Raw genomic sequence first — 24,753 nt, forward strand, 5'->3', positions numbered from 1 at the left:
CTCTGAAATCCTTTCTGTCTCACAAGTGAAGGAAGGCAGAAGGCAGAAGATTCCAGAAGTAAACCACAAGTTAAGTAAGTGGTGTAGGGTGGAGGATTTGGGTTTTGTGGCACATTGATTCACCTCGCACGGGAAGAGGGTCTATATAGCTTGATGGCCTCCATCTCAGTAGAAGGGGTCCAACCTCCTTGGAGACAGGCTCACTAGAGTAGTCCGGAGGGGGTTAAACTAATAGCAAATAGGAAGGGTAAAAAGAGGGAAGATCTGAGCACTCAGCACAAAATCAAGGTGTTGAGAACAAAACTAATCAAGGAGCTAAAGGACATGAAGAGAAGAAATTACTGAATTGCCTCTACACCAATGCTAGGAGCCTGGGTAACAAACAAGAGGAATTGAAATTGCTCATCTGTGAGCATAAGTTTGATCTACCTGGTATTGCTGAAACCTGGTGGGATGATTCGCACAATTGGAATGTTAAAAATCAATGGTTATAACATACTTAGGAAGGATCAAGTGGGCAAAAGGGCAGGGGGAATGATCTCAATGTCAAAAATAGCATTCCCTGTTTCCGAATCAATGAAAACGAATGAAAAGAAAGAGCTTATGGATCAATGTCCTAAAATAAAGCACAGGATGGGGTATCAGATCACAAAATCTCAGTAGGAAACATGATGAATGGTTCCTTACACAGGTATCTATAATATGTAGGGGGGGAAAGCTGCATGATCATGGGAGACTTCAATTTGAGTGAAGTACGCTGGAGGTCTCATGCTGGCAGTACTAAAATATCCTTGGGATTTCTAACCATTGTAGATGACAATTTCCTAATGCAAAAAGTGTTGCAGTCAACACGAGGGATTTCTTTATTAACCCTTGTCCTAACAGATAGAGAGGAACTGATCACAGGACTGAAAAGGAATGATAACACAGGTACATGTGAGCATGATTAGATCGCACTTGTACTGCGCCAGCGGAATAAAGTCCAGATCAGTACCCTATAGAGTTGGTGCTTTAATTGGGCCAGTTTCACAAAGCTGCTATGGGCTGGGGACCGAGCGGATCTGCAGCAGTTCTGCCAAAAAGGACCTGGGGGTGACAGTGGACGAGAAGTTGGATGAGAGTCAGCAGTGCGCCCTTGTTGCCAAGAAGCCTAATGGCATATTGGGCTGCATTCGTAGGAGCATTGCCTGCAGATCGAGAGAAGTGATTATTCCCCTGTTCGGTATGGGTGAGTCCACATCTGCAGTATTGCGTCCAGTTTTGGGGCCCCCACTACAGAAGGGATGTGGACAAATTGGGGATAATCCAGCAGAGGGCAACAAAAATTATTAGGGGGCTGGAGCACATGATTTATGAGGAGAGGCTGAGGGAACTGGGCTTATTTAGTCTGCAGAAGAGAAGAGTGAGGGGGGATTTGATAGTAGCCATGAATTACTGAAGGGGGGGTCCAAAGAGGATGGAGCTCGGCTATTCTCAGTGTTGGCAGATGACCAGAAAAGGAGCAATGGTCTCAAGTTGCAGTGCAGGATGTCTAGGTTGGATATTAGGAAAAACTATTTCACTAGGAGGGTGGTGAAGCACTGGAATGGGTTCCCTAGGGAGGTGGTGGAATCTCCTTCCTTAGAGGTTTTTAAGGCCCAGCTTGACAAAGCCCTGGCTGGGATGATTTAGTTGGGGTTGGTCCTGCTATGAGCAGGGGGTTGGACTAGATGACCTCCTGAGGTCTCTTCCAATCCTGATATTCTATAATTCTAAATCAACTGTGAGGAAGAATTTAATCAGAAAAATGTGAATTTTAATTTGGGAATCATGTAACAACAGTTTAGTACATGCCCAAAAAGCCACAATCCCACAATTGAGGAAGAAGGCCATGCTGGTTTAAAAAAACCTACCTGATTTAGAAGGGAAGTGAAAGCAGCTGTAAAAAAATAAAATCTAACAAATGGAAGAGAGGGGAATTTGATAGTAAATATAAATAAAAAGTTAGGAATTGTAGAAAATTGATAAGGGAAGCAAAGGGACACAAAGAGAACGCTATGGCTGGAAGAGTTAAGGGCAGAAAGAAGGAGTTTTTAAAATATATAAGGAAACAAGGAGAACCCCAACAATGGTATTGGTCTATTACTAGATGGAAACGGTAGAGCAATCTATGATAATGCAGAAAAGGCAGAAGAGTTCAATAAATATTTCTCTTCCATAGGCAACAGGTATAATAGGCCAGAGAAGGCTAAGCCATCCCTGGCATAGCCAGTGCCACGGGACCCCGGATTGAGGGTTTTTACTTATTATTATGCACCAGGCATGTTCTGAAACAGCTGAGGAGGGGGTATCTGCTATTCAGCTTCCCACGTGCATCAGTATCAACCTGGACTCCACAGAGATTACTAAAAAGAAAAGCATTCCCTGTGCATCCAATGGAGTGAGCTGTAGCTCACGAAAGCTTATGCTCAAATAAATTGGTTAGTCTCTAAGGTGCCACAAGTACTCCTTTTCTTTTTGTGATTACAGACTAACACAGCTGCTACTCTGAAACAGAGATTACTGATGAACCCGGGAAGCTGAGTAGTCCCGGAACCTGCATGGCACATATAAAAAGCTCAGTGTTCTTCCACTGCATGGCTGGGGGAGGCACTCCACCTTTCCCATTCTCTGGCTGGGGATTCTCCAGCAGTGGGAAGTGGGGCAGGGAGGGCTCAGGGCTCCAGCCACGGGGGATGACGTCTTATGCAGAAGGGGTGGGGCTGGGGAGGATAGCCTCACCAAAGGGGGTGTCCACCCACCGCCCATGTTCTGTTCTGTATTTGGAGAAAAAACAGATTATATAATCTCATCATATGCTGAAAACACACTGTCCATTCCACTCGTATCTCTAGTGACAGCCTCACAGAGCTCAATCTATTTAGTTTAACAAAGGGAAGACTAAGGAGTGACTTGACTAGAGTTTATAACTATCTACATGGAGAACAAATATTTAGTAATGGGCTGTTCAATCTAGCAGAGAAAGGTCTAACACAGGGGTTCTCAAACTGGGGGTCAGGACCTCTCGGGGGTCATGAGGTTAATACAGGGGGGAACACAAGCAGTCAGCCTCCACCCCAAACCCTGCTTTCTCTCCAGCATTTATAATGGTGTTAAATATATTTTAAAGTGTTTTTAATTTATGGAGGGGGGTGTCACACTCAGAGGCTTGCCATGTGAAAGGGGTCACCAGTACAGAAGTTTGAGAACCACTGGTCTAATACGAGTCAATGGCTGAACGTTGGAGCTAGACAAATTCAGACTGGAAATAAGGTGTACATTTTTGACAGTAAGGATAATTAACCATTGGAACAATTTACCAAGGGTCATAGTGGATCCTCCATTACAGATACATTTTTAAATCAAGATTGGATGTTTTTCTAACTGATCTGCTCTAGGAATTATTTTGGGGCAGTTTCCTGGCCTGGGTGACAAGGGAGCTCGCATGTCGCAAGGCTCAATACAGCTGGACTCCCAGATGCAAGTGTTCTTAGTGCCCAGAGGTTGGATCTGAGAGGTGAATGGGAGTCGCTGGAAACCGTGTTGCAGAGATACAGAGGTTAGTAGTTGTTGCTGGTCACAATAGCCAGAATTATCTAGGGGCTCAAGAACATTTGAATTTGAGATAACTGGCTCTGTGGATATGGGGAAAGCAGTGGATGTGCTATGCCTTGACTTTAGCAAAGCTTTTGACAAGGTCTCCCACAGCATTCTTGCCAGCAAGTTAAAGAAGTATGGGCTGGATGAATGGACTACAAGGTGGATAGAAAGCTGGCTAGATTGTCAGGCTCAACAGGTAGTGATCAACGGCTCAATGTCTAGCTGGCAGCTGGTATCAAGCGGAGTGCCCCAGGAGTCAGTCCTTGGGCCAGTTTTGTTCAACATCTTTATTAATTATCTGGATGAGGGGATTAAATTGTACCCTCAGCAAGTTCACGGATGACACTAAAATCGGGGGAGAGGTAGATATGCTGGAGGGTAGGGATAGGGTCCAGAGTGACCAAGACAAATTGGAGGATTGGCCCAAAAGAAATCTGATGGGGTTCAACCAGGACAAGTGCAGAGTTCTGCACTTAGAACAGAGGAATCCCATGCACTGCTACAGGCTGGGGACCGACTGGCTAAGCAGCAGTTCTGCCGAAAAGGACCTGGGGATTACAGTGGACAAGAAGCTGGCTATGAGTCAGCAGTGTGTCCGTGTTGCCAAGAAGGCTAATGGCATATTGGGCTGCATTAGTAGGAGCATTGCCAGAAGACCGAGGGAAGTGATTATTCCCCTCTATTTGGCACGGGTGTGGCCACACCTGGAGTGTTGCGTCCAGTTTTGGTCCCCCCACTACAGAAGGGATGTGGACAAATGGGAGAGTCCAGCAGAGGGCAACAAAAATGATTAGGGGGCTGGGGCACATGATTTACAAGGAGAGGCTGAGGGAACTGGGATTGTTTAGTCGGCAGAAGAGAAGAGTGAGGGGGGATTTGATAGCAGCCTTCAATTACCTGAAGGGGGGTTCCAAAGAGGATGGAGCTTAGCAGGTCTCAGTGGTGACAGATGACAGAACAAGAAGCAATGGACTCAAGTTGCAGTGCGGGAGGTCTAGGTTAGATATTAGGAAACACTATTTCACTAGGAGGGTGGTGAAGCACTGGAATGGGTTCCCTAGGGAGGTGGTGGAATCTCCATTCTTAGAGGTTTTTAAGGTCAGGCTTGACAAAGCCCTGGCTGGGATGATTTAGTTGGGGATTGGTCCTGCTTTGAGCAGGGGGTTGGACGAGATTACCTCCTGAGGTCCGTTCCAACCCCGATATTCTATGATTCTATGAACATGACTGGATCCCAAATTATGGGCCTGCAGGGCCTGCTGGCCTAGTGGGAGCATGTTTTGCAGGAGGGCAATCTGGCTCAGGATCATGTCCATGAGTTGCCTCTGTATCTCTTTGTCTTTTTCCAAGCTTTTCTTTGCCAACCTAGTGAGGAGGGCTTTAAACTAGTTTCAAAGGGGGTAGGTGGCAAAAGCCCATAGGTAAAAATAGAAAAAGGCAACCTTAACAGAGGGTATATGTTGGTGGGGGGGCATGGAAAATTAGAATAGGATCATAGGAGAACAAGAAGGAAATCAGTGAAGGAGACAGCTCGATATTTTAGATGTTTATATGCACATGCAAGGACTACGGGGAATAAAGAGGAAGAACTGGAAGTATTAGTACACAAGCTAAATTATGACTTAATTGGCATGATAGAGACTTGGTGGGATAAATCTCATAATTGGAATATTGGTATAGAGGGATATCGCTTGTTCAGGAATGGCAGGCAGGAAAAAAAAGGGAAGTGGTGTGCATTATATATCAAGAATATATACACTTGTTCTGAGGTCCAGAAGGAGGCAAAAGGCAGACCAGCTGAAAGTTGCTGGGTGAAGATAAAAAGGGGAGGGAGGAGGGAAACAGGGGCGATGTCATGGTAGGGGTCTACTATAGAACAGCAAATCTGTACGAGGAGGTAGAGGAGGCATTTCTAGAACAAATAACAGAAATATCCCAAACCAAAAACCTGGTAGTAATGGGGGACTTAAACTACCTGTTGGAAAAGTAATACAGCAAAATGCAGAATTTCCAGTAAGTTCTTGGAACACACTGGGGACAACCTTTTGTTTCTTAAAGTGGAAGAAGTAACCAGGTGAACAGCTGTTTTAGACTTGATTCAGACGATCTGGGAAGAATTGGCAGCTTGGTGACTCTGGGCAGCTGGCCTGTAACTCCCGCTTTCCACAGCAAGCACAGGCTGCGGTGGTTGCTGTGAGCACAGGGTGATGATGGGCAGGTGGGGTAGCTACACCTCTGGGCAGTGAGGGGGGAGGAGAGGAAGAAGTAGTGCCTTTCCCCGCTCTTAGCCCTGCTCCTGGTGTGTGCTGGTCCCACTCGAACTGGCACCTGGGTTCACTGTGGCAAGCTCCCCACGCAGCCTGAACTGGCTGCTCGTGCCTCCTGACCCCTGGAACAATGGGCATGAGGCAGGGACTTGGGACTCAAACACACAAAGCCCCCAGCACTGATGCTCCCAGGACACCAAGGCCCCCGCACTCCCCACTTTGCAGAGTGAACCCCACACCCAGCGGCCTGGCCAGGGCACCACTGGCCTAGAATGCTGTGCAGCATGACCACCCCACCCAGCTCAGCACAGGACTGCATGCCAGAGCAGGGCACACCCATGGGCTGTGTTGTTGGGGACAGCTGCACCCTGATGGGATCCAGCCCTCAGGCTGCCTGCAAGCAGCTCAAGGAGAGGCAACCAACAAGGCCCAGGAGCCAAGCTGTGACTGCTGGGAGAGCCAGGGCATGGAGGATGGGGCCCCAATCTGCCATGGGACCCAGAAGTCTGCAATACAGTGCTCTAAGCAGGATCGGCAACTCTCCAGAATGTGTTCTCAGGCAGTCCAAGAGTGCCACCTCCAGGGCAGAGGCAAAACTGCAGCCATGAGAGATTTCCCCCACGGGGCATGTTCTCAGCCCTGGGACTGAAAGCAGGGAGCCAGAGTGGTAGCCGTGTTAGTCTGTATCAGCAGAAAGAACGAGGAGTACTTGTGGTACCATAGAGACTAACAAATGTATTTGAGCATAAGCTTTCGTGGGCTGAAGCCCACTGTCACGGAGTGTGGGGGAGTCCAGGCCCTGCACCCCTCTTCCTGGGATCCACTGAGACTCTCAGCCAGCCAGTAAAACAGAAGGTTTATTGGACCACAGGAACACGGTCTCAAACAGAGCTTGTGGGTACAACCAGGACCCCTCAATCACGTCCTTCTGGGGGAGCAGGGAGCTTAGACCCCAGCCCTCGAGTTCCCTGCGTTCCACCACCCAGCCCCAAACTGAAACTAAACCCCCCCAGCAGGCTCCCTCCTGCAGCCTCTGTTCACATTCCTGGGCAGAAGTGTCACCTCCCCCTCCCACTCCTGGCTCAGGTTACAGGCTCTCAGATCTCCCATTGAAACTCCCCTGCCACATTCCCAGGTCAACACTCCCCCCTCCCTGCTGCGTCACACCCACTTCATCAGATGCATGTAGTGGAAAATACAGTAGATAGATAGAGAGAGAACATGAAAAAATGGGGGTTACCATACAAACTCTAATGAGAGTAATCGATTTAGGTGGGCTGTTATCAGCAGGAGAAAAAAAACTTTTGTAGTGATAATGAGGATGGCCCATTTCAAACAGTTGACAAGAAGGTGTGAGTAACAGTAGGGGGGAAATTAGCAAGGGGAAATAGTTTTTAGCTAGTCTAATGACTCCTCCACTCCAAGTCTTTATTCGAGCCTAATTTAATGGTGTCCAGTCTGCAGATTAATTCCAGTTCTGCTGTTTCTCGTTGAAGTCTGTTTCTGAAGTTTTTTTGTGGCATAATTGTGACTTTTAGGTCTGTAATTGAGTGTCCAGGGAGGTTGAAGTGTTCAACTGGTTTTTGAATGTTATAATTCTTGACGTCTGATTTGTGTCCATTTATTCTGTCCGGTTTGGCCAATGTACATGGCAGAGGGGCATTGCTGGCACATGATTGTCGGGCTCAACGGGTAGTGATCAATGGCTCCATGTCAGGATTGCACTCTCAGCAAATTTGCAGATGATACTAAACTGGGAGGAGTGGTAGATACGCTGGAGGGGAGGGATAGGATACAGAAGGACCTAGACAAATTGGAGGATTGGGCGAAAAGAAATCTGATGAGGTTCAATAAGGATAAGTGCAGGGTCCTGCACTTAGGATGGAAGAATCCCATGCACCGCTACAGACGAGGGACCGAATGGCTAGGCAGCAGTTCTGCGGAAAAGGACCTAGGGGTGACAGTGGACGAGAAGCTGGATATGAGTCAGCAGTGTGCCCTTGTTGCCAAGAAGGCCAATGGCATTTTGAGATGTATAAGTAGGGGCATAGTGAGCAGATCGAGGGACGTGATCGTTCCCCTCTATTCGACATTGGTGAGGCCTCATCTGGAGTACTGTGTCCAGTTTTGGGCCCCCCACTTCAAGAAGGATGTGGATAAATTGGAGAGAGTCCAGCGAAGGGCAACAAAAATGATTAGGGGACTGGAACACATGAGTTATGAGGAGAGGCTGAGGGAGCTGGGATTGTTTAGCCTGCAGAAGAGAAGAATGAGGGGGGATTTGATAGCTGCTTTCAACTACCTGAAAGGGGGTTCCAAAGAGGATGGTCTAGACTGTTCTCAATGGTAGCAGATGACAGAACGAGGAGTAATGGTCTCAAGTTGCAGTGGGGGAGGTTTAGATTGGATATTAGGAAAAACTTTTTCACTAAGAGGGTGGTGAAACACTGGAATGCGTTACCTAGGGAGGTGGTAGAATCTCCTTCCTTAGAGGTTTTTAAGGTCAGGCTTGACAAAGCCCTGGCTGGGATGATTTAACTGGGAATTGGTCCTGCTTTGAGCAGGGGGTTGGACTAGATGACCTTCTGGGGTCCCTTCCAACCCTGATATTCTATGATTCTATGATTCTATGATGGCATATATCACATTGGTAGATGTGCAGGTGAACGAGCCTCTGATAGTGTAGCCGATGTGATTAGGCCCTATGATGGTGTCCCCTGAATAGATATGTGGACACAGTTGGCAAAGGGTTTGTTGCAAGGATAGGTTCCTGGGTTAGTGGTTCTGTTGTGTGGTGTGTGGTTGCTGGCGAGTATTTGCTTCAGGTTGGGGGGCTGTCTGTAGGCAAGGACTGGCCTGTCTCCAAAGATCTGTGAGAGTGAGGGATTGTCCTTTAGGATAGGTTGTAGATCCTTGATAATACGCTGGAGAGGTTTTAGTTGGGGGCTGAAGGTGACGACTAGTGGTGTTCTGTTACTTTCTTTGTTGGGCCTGTCCTGTAGCAGGTAATTTCTGGGTACTCTTCGGGCTCTGTCAATTTGTTTCTTCACTTCCACAGGTGGATATTATAGTTGTAAGAACGCTTGATAGAGATCCTGTAAGTGTTTGTCTCTGTCTGAGGGGTTGGAGCAAATGCGGTTGTATCACAGAGCTTGGCTGTAGACAATGGATCGTGTGGTGTGGTCTGGGTGAAAGCTGGAGGCATGTAGGTAGGAATAGCAGTCAGTAGGTTTCCGGTATAGGGTGGTGTTTATGTGATCGTCGCTTATTAGCACTGTAGAGTCCAGGAAGTGGATCTCTTGTGTGGACTGGTCCAGGCGGAGGTTGATGGTGGGATGGAAATTGTTGAAATCCTGGTGGAATTCCTCAAGGGCTTCTTTTCCATGGGTCCAGATGATGAAGATGTCATCAATATAGCGCAAGTAGAGTTGGGGCGTTAGGGGACGAGAGCTGAGGAAGCGTTGTTCTAAATCAGCCATAAAAATGTTGGCATACTGTGGGGCCATGCGGGTACCCATAGCAGTGCCGCTGTCTTGAAAGCAGGGAGTGTGGCTGGAGCCCAGAAGGGAGAAATGGGAATAACCAGGCAGTGGGGAGCACAGCTCAGATCTGATTTCTGGCTCCCCAGGCACCCAGCAGCCGCCTGTTTGCTGGGTATCCTGTGCCCTCCGCCCCCACGCTCTGGTAGGGTTGCCAACTTTCTCATTGCACATAACTAAACACCCCTGCCCCGAGGCCACACCCCTTCTCTAAGGCCCCACCCATGCTCGCTCCATTTCCCCCTCACTCACTTACTTCCACCAGGCTGAGGCAGAGGGTTGGGGTGCAGAAGAGTGAGGGCTCTAGTTGGGGGTGCAGGATCTGGGGTGGGGCCAGGGATGAGGTGTTCAGGGCGCGGGAGAGGGCTCCGGGCTGGGACATGGGGTTGGGGGGGGTGAGGCTCTGGCTGAGTGTGTGGGCTCTGGGGTGGGACCGGGGATGAGGAGTTTGGGTTGCAGGAGGGGGCTCCAGGCTGAGGCAGAGGGTTGGGGTGCAGGAGGGTGCAGGGTGCGGGAGGAAGTTTGGGTGCGGAAGGGGATTGGGCTGGGGCAGGGGGTTGGGGTGCAGGAGGGAGTTTGGGGTCCAGGGTCCCAACAGCACTTACTACAGCTCCCAGGAAGTGGCCACCAGCTCCCTGCAGCCCCTAGGTGCATGGGCGGCCAGGGAGGCTCTGCACACTGCCCTTGTGCCTGCAGGCGCCACCCCTGCAGCTCTCATTGGTCGCAGCTCCCGGCCAATGGGAGCTGTGGAGCCAGAACTCAGGGCTGGGGCAGTGCTTAGGGGGCGGAAGGACCTAACGGCTGCTTCCAGGAGCCACACGGAGCTAGGGCAGGCAGGAAGCCTGCCTTAGCCCCGAGCCCCCACTGCACTGCTGACCGGACTTTAACAGCCCGATCAGCAGTGCCGACCAGAACCACCAGGGTCCATTTATGACCAGGCGTTCTGGTCAGAAAATGGATGCCTGGCAACCCTACACTCTGGGCCGGACATATCCTTACCTTTTGGATGCAGATGGCGGCCTGCTCACGGTCAAGCTCCTTGGCCCCACTCTCCTGGGCCCTCCTCTCTCGCTCCTCGTCCCGCCGGATCTCCCACATGAACTTGGAACGCAGGCGGCCCTGGCGCATCCGCTCTGCCATCTGCACCAGCTGCACGGCCTCGTCCCGCAGCATGGCAGGCCGGGATGGCTGCGGAAGCAGGGCACAATGAGGGTCAGTGAATCTGTGCCCTGATCCAGCCCATGCCAGCCCCAGCCACAGGCACCAGCCCCAGCGAGAGTGCCAGGGAGAACAAAGCCCGCATGCCCCATGGCCAGCCCCAGCCCCAGGGAGAACAGAGCCCGCACACCCCATAGCACGCCCCAGCCAGGGCACCAGGGAGAACAGCCAAGGGGGGCCTGCTGCACTCTCTCCAGGCTTGCCCACAATTCCCTATCAAACCCATCCAGGGCCAGTCTCAGACACCTCATACATGGGAAACACCAGTAACAGGAGGCCATGGTCCCTGGTACAGCTCTATATCCCTAACAGGCCCTGATAGAGCCCCCACTTCCTGCCCTGCTCCGCTCTGGGAGCACACCCGGCTTCACAAACCTCCAGCCACCCTCCTTTGCAGAACATCCTCCCCTCTTCCCCCTCCCCCCGCTGGCCTGATACAGACCCACCCTCCTTTCTGCCCTGCACTCTCCCATGGGCTCCGATACAGCCCTGCCCCCACTCCTGCATCTCCCTCCACAGGCCCTAGACCGTCCTCATTCCCCCTTCTGCCCTGCACCCACCACCGGCCCTGGTACGGCCCCACCCCTCTCTCCTGACCCAGGCCCATCCTGGTGCAGACCCCACCTCTCTTACCTGGGACTGTCCGGCACTCTGCTGAACTCTCCCTGCCCCTCCCGACACCCCACCCATCCACTGGGGCCTAGCCCAGCCCTGCACCTCCAGCCCCTCGTACTTCAGGTGACTGGTGGGAGTCTCCTCGGCAGAGAAAGGGGCAGCCGGAGGGCAGGCACTCACCCCACAGGGCATGCCAGGCTCCACCCGGGCCAGGATCTCAGACAGCACCTGCTGACGCTCCTTCAGGGCCTTGGCTCTCTGGTTCACAAAGTACTTGGGGATGGGCACCTCCATGTCAGCCTGGGGGGAGAGCACAAGAGCCTCCCCATTAGTTCCATCAGCCCCTGGCCTCACGGCCCCTCCACCCCAGCCCTCACACCCAGCCCCCGCACTAGGAGCTCCCTCTCCTGGCCAGAGGTGTAGCCACGGGTGGGCCACAGCCCACGCACTTAGCATCCAGGCCCATCCCTGCAGCCCCAGCTCTGCTCCGGCCCAGGCACTTGTCCCGCTCCACTGTCGGGCGCTCCAGCCGGGGAGCGGGGTCAAGGGCTCACCCCGCTCCGCTCGCTCGGTACTCCAGCCTGCGCATGGGGGCTTGCGGGCAGGCAAGCCCTCATGCCCCGACACCGCTCCCCAGCTGGAGCACTGGGTGGGTGGGCAGAATGGGGCAAGCCTCCGCGCCCTGTCCCTGCTCCCTGGGTGTGCACCTAGGCTGCAGAGGGCCCTTGGCCAGCATGTCCATCGCCCCCAAGGCTAGCTGGAGAGGGTGCGGGGAAGCAGTCCCAATTCCTCCAGCCCCCACATCCCCTGTCATTGCCCACACATCTGTAGTCAGGGCCCACCCACCCAAGTGTCCCACCCTGGCTATGCCACTGCTCCTGATGCGGCCTTCACAAACCGGCTGTTGCCACCAGCACAGTGTTATGAGTAATGGAGTTGCTATGATGCAAGAAGCTCTAGCCTCCTCACACCACTCAGCCCTGCTCTCCTCTCCCCTCGCTGGTCTTGCTGGGCAAAGGGGAGCAAAGAGCCCAACAGCTCAGTGCAAATCTTCTCTCTCCTCTCCTCCTGTGAGCAACAGGATGTACCCCACTCCTGCCCCTCCCACATCCAAATGTGCCCCTGGAGCTGCCCCCCAAACCTGGGAAGCAAGGGAGGGAACCCCGTGTCTGCAAATTACTTGCTTAATTATTTGCTCCATTATGTTTCCGGGTACTGAAGTTAAGATGACTGACCTATAATTCTCCGGGTTGTCCTTATTTCCCTTTTTATAGCTTGGCACTATATTTGCCGTTTTTCCAGTCCTCTGGAATCTCTCCCATTTTCCATGACTTTTGAAGATCACCGCTAATGGCTGAGCTAGCCCATGGAGAGTCCGAAAAGATAACGGCCACTCCAATTGCCCAGACATTTGGCACCTAACAACTAACAACCATAGATGGCCCACTCCCTTAGGAAGCCAGTGGGTGTGACCAGCTGGAGAACAAAGGGCTAAGAAGAAGGTGTGACGGGTTGAGTCACAGAGATCCCCTTGGGACTGCCACCTGGTGGGTTGGGACTGCCTCCGAGCCCATTTTCCCTGGCAGCTTGGGACTTCAGTACCCCGCCTTGTTGGGCCAGACACAGTAGCCTGCTACAAACCCAGGCCCAGGTCCGAACCACATCCCCCAAAAGCTGCAGGTTTAACTGAAAACAGCTAAAGAAGTGCTGCTGTCTCCAACACACAGATACCCCGTTCCCAATGGGGTTCATAGACTCATAGATATGTAGGTCCAAAGGGACCATTATGATCATCTAGTCTGACCTCCTGCACAAGGCAAGCCACAGAATCTCACCCATCACTCCTACAAAAAAAAAAAAATCTCACACCTATATCTGTGCTATTGAAGTCCTCAAATCATGGTTTAAAGACTTCAAGGAGCAGAGAATCCTCCAGCAAGTGACCCGTGCCCCATGCTACAGAGGAAGGCGAAAAACCTCCAGGGCCTCTTCCAATCTGCCCTGGAGGAAAATTCCTTCCCAACCCCAAATATGGCGATCAGCTAAACCCTGAGCATATGGGCAAGATTCATCAGCCAGATACCCAGGAAAGAATTTTCTGTAGTAACTCGGATCTCACCCCATCTAATAGCCCATCACAGGCCATTGGGCCTATTCACCATGAATATTTAATTACAAAAACCATGTTATCCCATCATATCATCTCCTCCATAAACTTATCGAGTTTAATCTTAAAGCCAGATAGATCTTTTGCCCCCACTGCTTCCCTTGGAAGGCTATTCCAAAACTTCACTCCTCTGATGGTTAAAAACCTTCGTCTAATTTCTAGTCTAAATTTCCTAGTGGCCAGTTTATATCCATTTGTTCTTGTGTCCACATTGGTACTGAGCTTAAATAATTCCTCTCCCTCTCTGGTATTTATCCCTCTGATATATTTATAGAGAGCAATCATATCTCCCCTCAACCTTCTTTTAGTTATGCTAAACAAGCCAAGCTCCCTGAGTCTCCTTTCATAAGACAAGTTTTCCATTCCTCAGATCATCCTAGTAGTCCTTCTCTGTACCTGTTCCAGTTTGAATTCATCCTTCTTAAACATGGGAGACCAGAACTGCACACAGTATTCCAGGTGAGGTCTCACCAGTGCCTTGTATAACGGTACTAAAACTTCCTTATCCCTACTGGAAATACCTCTCCTGATGCATCCCGAGACCGCATTAGCTTTTTTCACAGCCATATCACATTAGCGGCTCATAGTCATCCTATGATCAATCAATACTCCAAGGTCCTTTTCCTCCTCCGTTACTTCTAATTGATGCGTCCCTAGCTTATAACTAAAATTCTTGTTATTAATCCCTAAATGCATGACTTTACACTTCTCACTATTAAATTTCATCCTATTACTATTACTCCAGTTTACAAGGTCATCCAGATCCTCCTGTAAGGTATCCCTGTCCTTCTCTAAATTGGCAATATCTCCCAGCTTGGTATCATCCGCAAACTTTATTAGCACACTCCCACTTTTTGTGCCAAGGTCAGTAATAAAAAGATTAAATAAGATTGGTCCCAAAACCGATCCTTGAGGAACTCCACTGGGAACTTCCCTCCAGCCTGACAGTTCACCTTTCAGTAGGACCCGTTGTAGTCTCCCCTTTAACCAATTCCTTATCCACCTTTCAATTTTCCTATTGATCCCCATCTTATCCAATTTAACTAATAATTCCCCATGTGGCACGGTATCAAATGCCTTACTAAAATCTAGGTAAATTAGATCCACTGCATTTCCTTTGTCTAAAAAATCTGTTACTTTCTCAAAGAAGGAGATCAGGTTGGTTTGGCACGATCTACCTTTTGTAAAACCATGTTGTATTTTGTCCCATTTACCACTGACTTCAATGTCCTTAACTACCTTCTCCTTCAAAATTTTTTCCAAGACCTTGCATACTACAGATGTCAAACTAACAGGCCTATAATTACCCGGATCACTTTTTTTCCCTTTCTTGAAAATAGGAACTATGTTAGCAATTCTCTAATCATACGGTACAACCCCTGAGTTTACAGATTCATTAAAAATTCTTGCTAATGGGCTTGCAATTTCTTGTGCCAATTCCTTTAATATTCTTGGATGAAGATTATCTGGGCCCCCCGATTTAGTACCATTAAGCTGTTTGAGTTTTGCTTCTACCTCAAATATGGTGATGTCTACCTCCATATCCTCATTCCCATTTGTCATGCTACCATTATCCCTAAGATCCTCTTTAGTCTTATTAAAGACTGAGGCAAAGTATTTCTTTAGATATTGGGCCATGCCTAGATTATCCTTGACCTCCACTCCATCCTCAGTGTTTAGCGGTCCCACTTCTTCTTTCTTTGTTTTCTTCTTATTTATATGACTATAGAACCTTTTACTATTGGTTTTAATTCCCTTTGCAAGGTCCAACTCTACTTGACTTTTAGCCTGTCTCACTTTATGAGACATGTTCTGACCTCAATAAGGTAGCTTTCCTTGCTGATCCCTCCCTTCTTCCACTCCCTATATGCCTTCTGCTTTTTCTTAATCACCTCTCTGAGATGCTTGCTCATCCAGCTTGGTCTACAACTCCTGCCTATGATTTTTTCCCCCTTACTTGGGATGCAGGCTTCCGATAGCTTCTGCAGCTTTGATTTAAAATAATCCCAGGCCTCCTCTACCTTTAGATCCATAAATTCTTCAGTACAATCCACTTCCCTAACTAATTTCCTTAATTTTTGAAAGTCAGCCCTTTTGAAATCAAAAACCCTAGCTGCAGATTTATTTTCATTAATCCTTCCATTAGGTTTGAACTGAATTAGCTCATGATCACTTGAGCCAAGATTATCCCCTACAACCATTTCTTCTGTGAGGTCCTCACTACTCACCAAAACCAAATCTAAAATGGCATCCCCTCTAGTCGGTTCAGCAACTACTTGCTGAAGGAATCCATCAGCTATCGCATCTAGGAAAATCTATTATTATTACTAGCACTCGTCCTCCAGTCTATATCTGGGAAGTTAAAGTCTCCCATGATCACACAGTTTCCATTAGTATTTACTTTATTAAAAACATTAAAAAGGGCTCTATCCATATCCAAATTAGATCCCGGCGGTCTCTAGCCCACCCCAAGCACTATCCCAGGGGAGGCTCTAATAGTTTTCTTCCCCAATTTAATTTTTGCCCAGACGGACTCAGTCATATCCATTTCATCGCTTCTTATTTCTTTACGTTCTATCTCATCCTTGATACACAATGCTACTCCACCACCTTGACCTTTATTTCGGTCTTTCCTAGACAGCACAGACCCCTCAATACCCGTAGCCCAGTCGTGACGACTCTTCCACCCTGTTCCTGTTCTCCCGAGAATAGCTGGTTTCACTTCCTGCACCAGTCGCTCTAGTTCCTCCATTTTGTTACCCGGCTCCTCGCATTCGTGTACAAACATCTTCATTTTTGCTGTTTGGCCTCACTCACATTCTGTACCCGATTAGGCAGGTCATTCTACAGCCCGTAGAACCTATTAGACTTGTGTCTACACTGCCCTTCCTCCTACCCACGGCTGTATCCACTCTTACTTCATTTTCTTTCCTCTCAATGCTAAAATCCGGCGTGGAGATTACCTGGACATCTCCCAACCATCTCCCCCAAATTCCTAGTTTAAAGCTCTCTTAATCAGTTGTGCCAGCCTCCATCCTCGAAGTCTATTTCCCTCCCTACTCAGATGAAGTCCATCCCGAGAGAACTGACCTCTGTCCCTGAATGCCTCCCAGTGGCCATAGATCCCAAAGCCCTCCTTATAGCACCACTGCCTAAGCCATCTGTTGATAGTCATAATCTCGTCACACCTTTGTTGCCCTTCTCTAGGAACAGGCAGAATCCCACTAAAGATCACCTGAGCCTCAATTTCCTTAAGCATCTTCCCCAGCCTAGCACAGTCTCCCTTAATACTTTCCAGTGAGAATCTAGCCGTATCATTTGTTCCCACATGAAGGATAATTAGGGGATTCTTTCCCGCTCCCTTTAGAATCCTTTTCAACCTCAGGTCTACATCCCATATCTTAGCAAACCCCTTGTTCTGTATAAAGCTTATACAGGGTAAGTTCATAAATTGTTCGCCCTCTATAACACTGATAGAGAGATATGCACAGCTGTTTGCTCCCCCAGGAATTAATTACTTGCTCTGGGTTAATTAATAACTAAAAAGTGACTTTATTTAATATAAAAAGTAGGAATTAAGTGGTTCCAAGTAATAACAGACAGAACAAAGTAAACACCAAGCAAATTAAATTATCAAGCAAAATAAAACAAACACACCCAGGTCTAAGCCTAGTACAGTAGGAAACTAAACACAGGTAAATCTCACACTCAGAGATGTTCCAATAAGCTTCTTTGACAGACTAGACTTCCTCCTAGTCTGGGTCCAGCAATCACTCACACGCCCGTAGTTAATGTTCTTTGTTCCAGTTTCTTTCAGGCATCTGTTTAGGGTGGAGAGGCTATCTTTTGAGCCACCTGAAGACAAAATGGAGGGGTTTCCAGAGGCTTATATAGTCTTTCCCTTCTGGGTGGAAATCCCTCTCTTCTCCTGTGTAAAATCCACTCCACAAGATGGAGTCTCTAGCCACCTGGGCAAGTCACAAGTCTATGAAAAGATAGTTTGAATGTTCCCAGGAAAACTTAGATGTGGATTGACGTCTCCCAAGGTCCATTGTTAGCTAAATACTCCCTATTACTTGACTAACCCTGTAACGATGCTGGTTCTGGTGGGACCCAACTGAGAGTGCCAATTCAGGACAAACTGCTTCAAGCAGGGCAGTTACAGCCCAAGGCTGGGGTTTTTCCACCTCTAAGGCAAACCAAACTAGCCAAATAAAGCAGACTTTGGTTTTACCCCACTGGCTAACCACAAGTCACACAAGCAGTTCCCTTAGACACTCCAGTTTCCCTGTATCTCCACCAGTGCCACTCGTTATGGAGATAAATGGTTATGAAAACCAATACCCCAGTAAAAGAACAAAGGTTCTCTCGATCCCAAAGGATCAAGCCCCAGACCCAGGTCAATATGGAGAAAGAAGAGGTTCGGGACTATTTAGAAAAGCTGGATGAGCACAAGTCCATGGGGCCGGATGCGCTGCATCCCAGAGTGCTAAAAGAGTTGGCGGATGTGATTGCAGAGCCATTGGCCATTATCTTTGAAAACTCATGGCAATCGGGGGAGATCCCGGATGACTGGAAAAAGGCTGATGTCATGCCCATCTTTAAAAAAGGGAAGAAGGAGGATCCTGGGAACTACAGGCCAGTCAGCCTCACCTCAGTCCCTGGAAAAATCATGAAGTAGGTTCTCAAGGAATCAATTCTGAAGCACTTAGAGGAGAGGAAAGTGATCAGGAACAGTCAGCATGGATTCACCAATGGCAAGTCATGCCTGACTAATCTAATTGCCTTCTATGACAAGATAACTGGCTCTGTGGATGAAGGGAAAGCAGTGGACATGTTGTTCCTTGACTTTAGCAAAGCTTTTGACACCGTCTCCCACAGTATTCTTGTCAGCAAGTTAAAGAAGTATGGGCTGGATGAAAGGACTATAAGGTGGGTAGAAAGTTGGCTAGATTGTCGGGCTCAACGGGTAGTGATCAATGGCTCCATGTCTAGTTGGCAGCCGGTATCAAGTGGAGTGCCCCAAGGGTCGGTCCTCGGGCGGGTTTTGGTCAATATCTTCATAAATGATCAGGGAGGATGGTGTGGATTGCACCCTCAGCAAGTTTGCAGATGACACTTAACTGGGAGGAGAGGTAGATACGCTGGAGAGTAGGGATAGGACACAGAGGGACCTAGACAAATTAGAGGATTGGGCGAAAAGAAATCTGATGAGGTTCAACAAGGACAAGTGCAGAATCGTGCACTTAGGACGGAAGAATCCCATGCACCACTACAGACCAGGAACCGAATGGCTCGGCAGAAGTTCTGCAGAAAAGGACCTAGGGGTTACAATGGACAAGAAGCTGGATATGAGTCAACAGTGTGCCCTTGTTGCCAAGAAGGCCAATGGCATTTTGGGATGTATAAATAGGGGCATTGCCAGCAGATCGAGGGATGTGATCGTTCCCCCTCTATTCAACATTGGTGAGGCCTCATCTGGAGTACTGTGTCCAGTTTTGGGCCCCACACTACAAGAAGGATGTGGAAAAATTGGAAAGAGTCCAGCGGAGGGCAACAAAAATGATGAGGGGACTGGAACACATCCCTGGCTGGGATGATTTAACTGGGAATTGGTCCTGCTTTGAGCAGGGGGTTGGACTAGATGACCTTCTGGGGTCCCTTCCAACCCTGATATTCTATGATTCTATGAATATTCATAACTTTAACTATAAAAATGATACACACATATAGACAGCATAATCATAACCAGCAAACCATAACCTTGTCTTAGACACCTCATTTGACCCCCTTTATACAAGATTTGGTGCCACTACAGGACTTTGGTTGCAACAATGATCTGTACGGTCCCAGCTTATGTCAATAACATCACAAACTCCTTCACACTATGTTGACCAAATCTGCCTTATGTGCTTCCTACAGCAAAAACTTTCAATACAAGCATAGAGCCAACGCTCATAACTTCAGATATAAAAATTATACATGCATACGAATAGGATGAATACATTCAGTAGCACATAACCTTTGCAAAGATATGTTACATGGCATATATAGCATAAGACATATTCCAGTTATGTCATATTTACACTCATAAGCATATTTCTATGAAGCATTATGGGGTGCAAGTCTCTGGCAGTAAGTTCAGGAGGAGCATGTGACTTTGGACACTGTTCATGGCAGAGGCAGTACATGTAAAATCCTTGTTTGTCTCTGGTCACACCCATGTTCAGTACCTTTAAATCTTATGATGTCATTCATAGGTGTTCTAGCAAGGTTTGGTGTTCCTGGACCCCGGATGCCTGAAAACAGGTTGGGGTTTAGTATTGCTAACAGAATGCAGACAGTAATATCTGTTAAAGTCTAGGTGTCTTGGCATTTAGCCCCCAATGCCATAAGGCGGTGTGCCTCAGTTTCCCCTTCCACACAGCAGCATAGACCTGTTATGCTTTTGCTGCTGTGCCAAGCTTCCAGCCTGTTTACAGGTATAAGCTGAAAAGCAACATGCTTATGGGACTGTCTTGTCACCATTGCTAGCATGTACAAAAGTTTTTTCCACAAATCAGGTATGTCCCACATCTTTAAAGCGTTTACCACTAGTATTAACTCCTTTGACTTGACCCATAGATGAAGTAGCAAAAGACACAAGATTCTCAGCAAATCTTCGACAGACAGGCTTTGTTCTCACAATTTAGCTTGTTTAGCGTCTATTGCATTTCCCAATTCCTTTGTGTACCACGGTAGGTGCTCTGATGCAGATTCTTCTTCCTCTTTCGAGAAGGCTTTTAATTCAAGCATGTGTTTGAGGCTTTGGCAAGGAAAGGGTGCACTGCAACCATGCCTGCCCTCGGCCCCTCCCTCTGGAATTTCTGTGTGTCAGACCCCACCCCCTTGTAAAGGTTTCAGAGTAACAGCCGTGTTAGTCTGTGTAAAGAGCCCTGTTAGTCTGTGTAAAGAGTTGTCACTTTGGATGGGCTATCACCAGCAGGAAAGTGAATTTGTGGTGGGGGGTGGCGGGTGAGAAAACCTGGATTTGTGCTGGAAATGGCCCAACCTGATGATCACTTTAGATAAGCTATTACCAGCAGGACAGTGGGGTGGGAGGAGGTATTGTTTCATATTCTCTGTGTGTATATAAAGTCTGCTGCAGTTTCCACGGTATGCATCCGATGAAGTGAGCTGTAGCTCACGAAAGCTCATGCTCAAATAAATTGGTTAGTCTCTAAGGTGCCACAAGTACTCCTTTTCTTTTTACCCCCTTGTAAAGCTTCACAAATGCAGAGTTTTTCTGTCCCCAGCCTTGAAGATAGGGGTTTTTTTACAAGGGTAGCAGGAATAACATTATTTAATGGAGTGCTTTGGATCGGTAAGATTCCCTCGGTTACCCCACTTTCTGCCCCCAACAGGTCACCTGGGTGGACCTTCCCCTCCAGGAGATCTGACCCCCAGTCTTCCCTTAAAACCTGATTCACAGAAGAGGGGTCTGGCATTTTTCATCCTCCTCCTGGTAAAAAGCCTCCCTACAAAAGGTTGGCAGACCCTCTGGTCTCCCCTCACCTTCTATCTGGACTTCCCTCTCTGGGCTCCCCTCTGGGCCAGACACTTCTGTGTCCCCCAAAAGGAAAGGTGACCCTGGTCCAGCTGTGGGCTCACAACTACCAGCTATGACAGACCCTTCACTGGCCAGCAAACCACGCCCCCCACCCCTCCATTTCCCTGAGGTTGGGCTTGCTTCCAGCTAGAGTCCCTGGGGTCTGTTCCCACCACAGCAGTCACCAGGACCCCAACTTCCACCTTTGGGGTACATCTCTGTGCACCCCAGGGCAGGACCCGTCCCCTGCCGACCTGCAACTTCCTGGCAGTCGGGCCTCGGTGGGATACTCCCCACCCGCAGCGAGATGACAGGACAGGAGCTGGCTTTATCCACCCCCTCCCGCAGGGACTTGCCTTGAGCCCCCGGGGCTACTGGCACTGCTTGACCATCCAGTCCCCTGAAACTGCATTTTCCACTGTTACAGAGGAATTAAAGAGACTCTCCCCTATTTCCCCAGCAGAACATGTGGCTTTACCCTCCCCTCTGGAGCTTTCAGCACAAGATTCCTTCTTGCTGCTAACAAACCCTGAGACAAATTTTGCCACATCAAGGAAATCATTTCCCAGTAGAAACGGTGCAAAATTGTGTGCCACTGTTGCAAGAGTCAGCTCAGTCTGCAAATCACCAGTTTCCATGTGCACCGTAGCTAAAGGTGCAAGGACTTTGTAACCTCTCATCCGTTCTAATTCTGCCATTTTCCCAGGCAACAAATCCTTCTCCTGGATCAGGTCCCTCCTGACCACAGAAATCTCTGCACCCGTGTCCCTTAAACCATGGAGTACTTTGCCATTAAATTTAACAGCATGCATCGTGCACACTGCTTGGTTGTATAGAAGCAACATTTACAAATCCTGTGTGGAAAGAGGCTTTGAGAAGCAGCAGCTTCATGTGTTACCTGCTGCCTGTTCCCACTCGGCCAAGGACATTTATTCCTCAAGTGCTCAGTGGACTTACAATTCTAGCACCTCTTGGGCTCTTCTGCTTGTACAGGAGATTTGGGACGAGTAACAGGGGAATGGGGAGGTGAACGCCCAGCCTCCTTTTTCCCCCAGGGGTAAATCGGTGATTCTGCTTTCCACCAGCCCTGTGTCCCTCTGCCCCTGGTTTCTGTTTAATGGCAGCTGGCGACGGCTCAAAAAAGTCTGCAAACTCAGCCAATCCACCCACTGCATCCACCTTTTTGTCCCACAAATACTGTTTTACATCATCACTGCACATATTCAGGAATTGTTCCTGAGAAACCAAATCACACATTCCTTCAAAGCTTGTAATGCCTTTTCCCCTTACCCAGTTATCTAACAAATCTCTCATTCCATTTACATAAGCCACATTACTCAATCCAGATCCCCTCTTAAAACTCCTGAATTTAACTCTGTAGATTTCAGGTGTAATCTGAAACTATTTCAAAACCAGTTCCTTAAATTTACCATAGTTTGAAGCATCATCAATAGGCATCTTATTGAATATGTCCAGAGCTTTTCCAGTCAATTTTGCCATCAATATAGTCATTTTTTGATCGTCAGGAATTGCATGGAGGGTGCACAGTCTCTCAAAGGTGATGAAATATTGGACTCATCATACTGTGGACATAATCGTTCCCATTTGTGGATTTTTGGGGAAGTTGAGCCAGCTGCTGGAGGGTTTTGTCTCTTCCACTGCATAACAGTCAGTTCATGCTTCTGGGCCTCAATCTGGGCCTGTATTTCTCTGTCTTTTAACTCCAGGGCTAGCTGCTTCGCTCTCTCCCCTTCTCCTGCCTTTTTTTGGTCAGCCTCCAGCTGCCTGAGTTCTACGGCTCTTTTGTGAGCAGCTTCCTCCCTGGCTGCCTCTGCCTCCATAGCCCTTCTGTGTGCAGTCTCCTCCCTGTCTGTCTCTGCTTCTTTGAGCTTCAGTTGAAACTCATGGTCCTTTGCCTTCTCTTCTGCTTCCAGTCTGGCCAGCTCTAGTTTTGTAGCTGCCTCACGGGTAGACATTTTCCTGCTTTCTTATGCTTATTTCCCTCACCCAAAATAAATAAACAGAAAATAACAAACCAGTAACCACTTTGTCTGTTCTCCATCCACCACACCCAAAACTCACTTAAAATTACTACCAGTGTCTCAAAGCAATCAACTGTGCATAGATCCTGCTCGACTACATCACTGTGATGGGCTAAGTCAGAGATCCCCTTGGGACTGCCACCTGATGGGCTGGGACTACCTCTGAGCCCATTTTCCCTGGCAGCTTGGGACTTCAGTACCCCACCTTGTTGAGCCAGACACAGTAACCTGCTACAAACCCGGGCCCAGGTCTGAACCACGTCCCCCAAAAGCTGCAGGCTTAACTGAAAACAGCTTAAGAAGTGCTCCTGTCTCCAATACACAGATACTCCATTCCCAATAAGATCCAAACCCCAAATAAATCTGTTTTGCTCTGTATAAAGTTTATACGGGGTAAACTCATAAATTGTTCACCTTCTATAACACTGATAGAGAGACATGCACAGCTGTTTGCTCCCCCAGGAATTAATTACTTGCTCTAGGTTAATTAATAACTAAAAAGTTACTTTATTTAATATAAAAAGTAGGAATTAAGTGGTTCCAAGTAATAACAGACAGAGTATGCATCCAATGAAGTGAGCTGTAGCTCACAAAAGCTTATGCTCAAATAAATTGGTTAGTCTCTAAGATTCCACAAGTACTCCTTTTCTTTTAGACAGAACAAAGTAAATTACCAAGCAAAATAAAACAAAAACACCCAGGTCTAAGCCTAGTACAGTAGAAAACTAAACGCAGGTAAATCTCACACTCAGAGATGTTCCAATAAGCTTCTTTGACAGACTAGACTTCCTCCTAGTCTGGGTCCAGCAATCACTCACACCCCCGTAGTTACTGTCCTTTGTTCCAGTTTCTTTCAGGCATCTGTTTAGGGTGGAGAGGCTATCTTTTGAGCCAGCTGAAGACAAAATGGAGGGGTTTCCAGAGGCTTATATAGTCTTTCCCTTGTGGGTGGAAACCCCTCTCTTCTCCTGTGTAAAATCCACCCCACAAGGTGAGGTCTCTAGCCACCTGGGCAAGTCACATGTCTATGAATGATTCAGCTTTTTGCAGGCCAATGCCATTGTTTACATGTTAGCTTGAATGTTTCCAGGAAAGTTTACATGTGGATTGGTGTCTCCCAAGGTCCATTGTTAGCTAAGTACTCCCAATTACTTGAATAACCCCTTCACACTATGTTGACCAAATCTGCCTTCCTACAGCAAACACTTTCAATACAAGCATAGAGCCATCGCTCATACGTTCAGATATAAAAGTGATACATGCATATGAATAGGATGAATACATTCAGTAGAACATAACCTTTGCAAAGATATGTTACATGGCATATCTAGCATAAAACATGTTCCAGTTAGGTCATATTTACACTCATAAGCATATTTCTATAAAGCATTATGGGGTGCAATGTCACAGAAGGCCAGGTGACAATGTTTGCCAGGAACAAGGAGAAAGGATGGGCCAGGTGAGGTTGTTGAGTGCGGGCTGCTGGAAGGAGGAAGATGCTCCTGGACTGGGACTAAAGAGGGATCAGAGGGCTCTAGGACTAACCCAGATGGACTGTGCTATAACTTTCTGTTCTCTAGGTTAATTAAAAAGAAAAGGAGTACTTGTGGCACCTTAGAGACTAACCAATTTATTTGAGCATGAGCTTTCGTGAGCTACAGCTCACTTCATCGGATGCATACCGTGGAAACTGCCTGGC

At 48.1% G+C, this 24,753-nt stretch overlaps 1 protein-coding gene across 1 annotated transcript in view; it reads right to left on the reverse strand.

Moving 5' to 3' along the window:
* Positions 1–24,753, reverse strand: part of DRC11L (dynein regulatory complex subunit 11 like) — an 82,895-nt gene that overhangs the window by 44,414 nt on the left and 13,728 nt on the right. Inside the window, exons 3-4 of the mRNA XM_073329700.1 lie at positions 11,438–11,557; positions 10,424–10,612 (exon numbers count right to left, since the gene is read on the reverse strand). Of these exons, the coding sequence (XP_073185801.1) occupies positions 10,424–10,612; positions 11,438–11,557 (309 nt within the window). The remainder of the gene's footprint in view (positions 1–10,423; positions 10,613–11,437; positions 11,558–24,753) is intronic.

Source organism: Lepidochelys kempii, chromosome 2 (genome assembly GCF_965140265.1).
Source record: "Lepidochelys kempii isolate rLepKem1 chromosome 2, rLepKem1.hap2, whole genome shotgun sequence".
Lineage (NCBI taxonomy): Eukaryota > Metazoa > Chordata > Testudines > Cheloniidae > Lepidochelys > Lepidochelys kempii.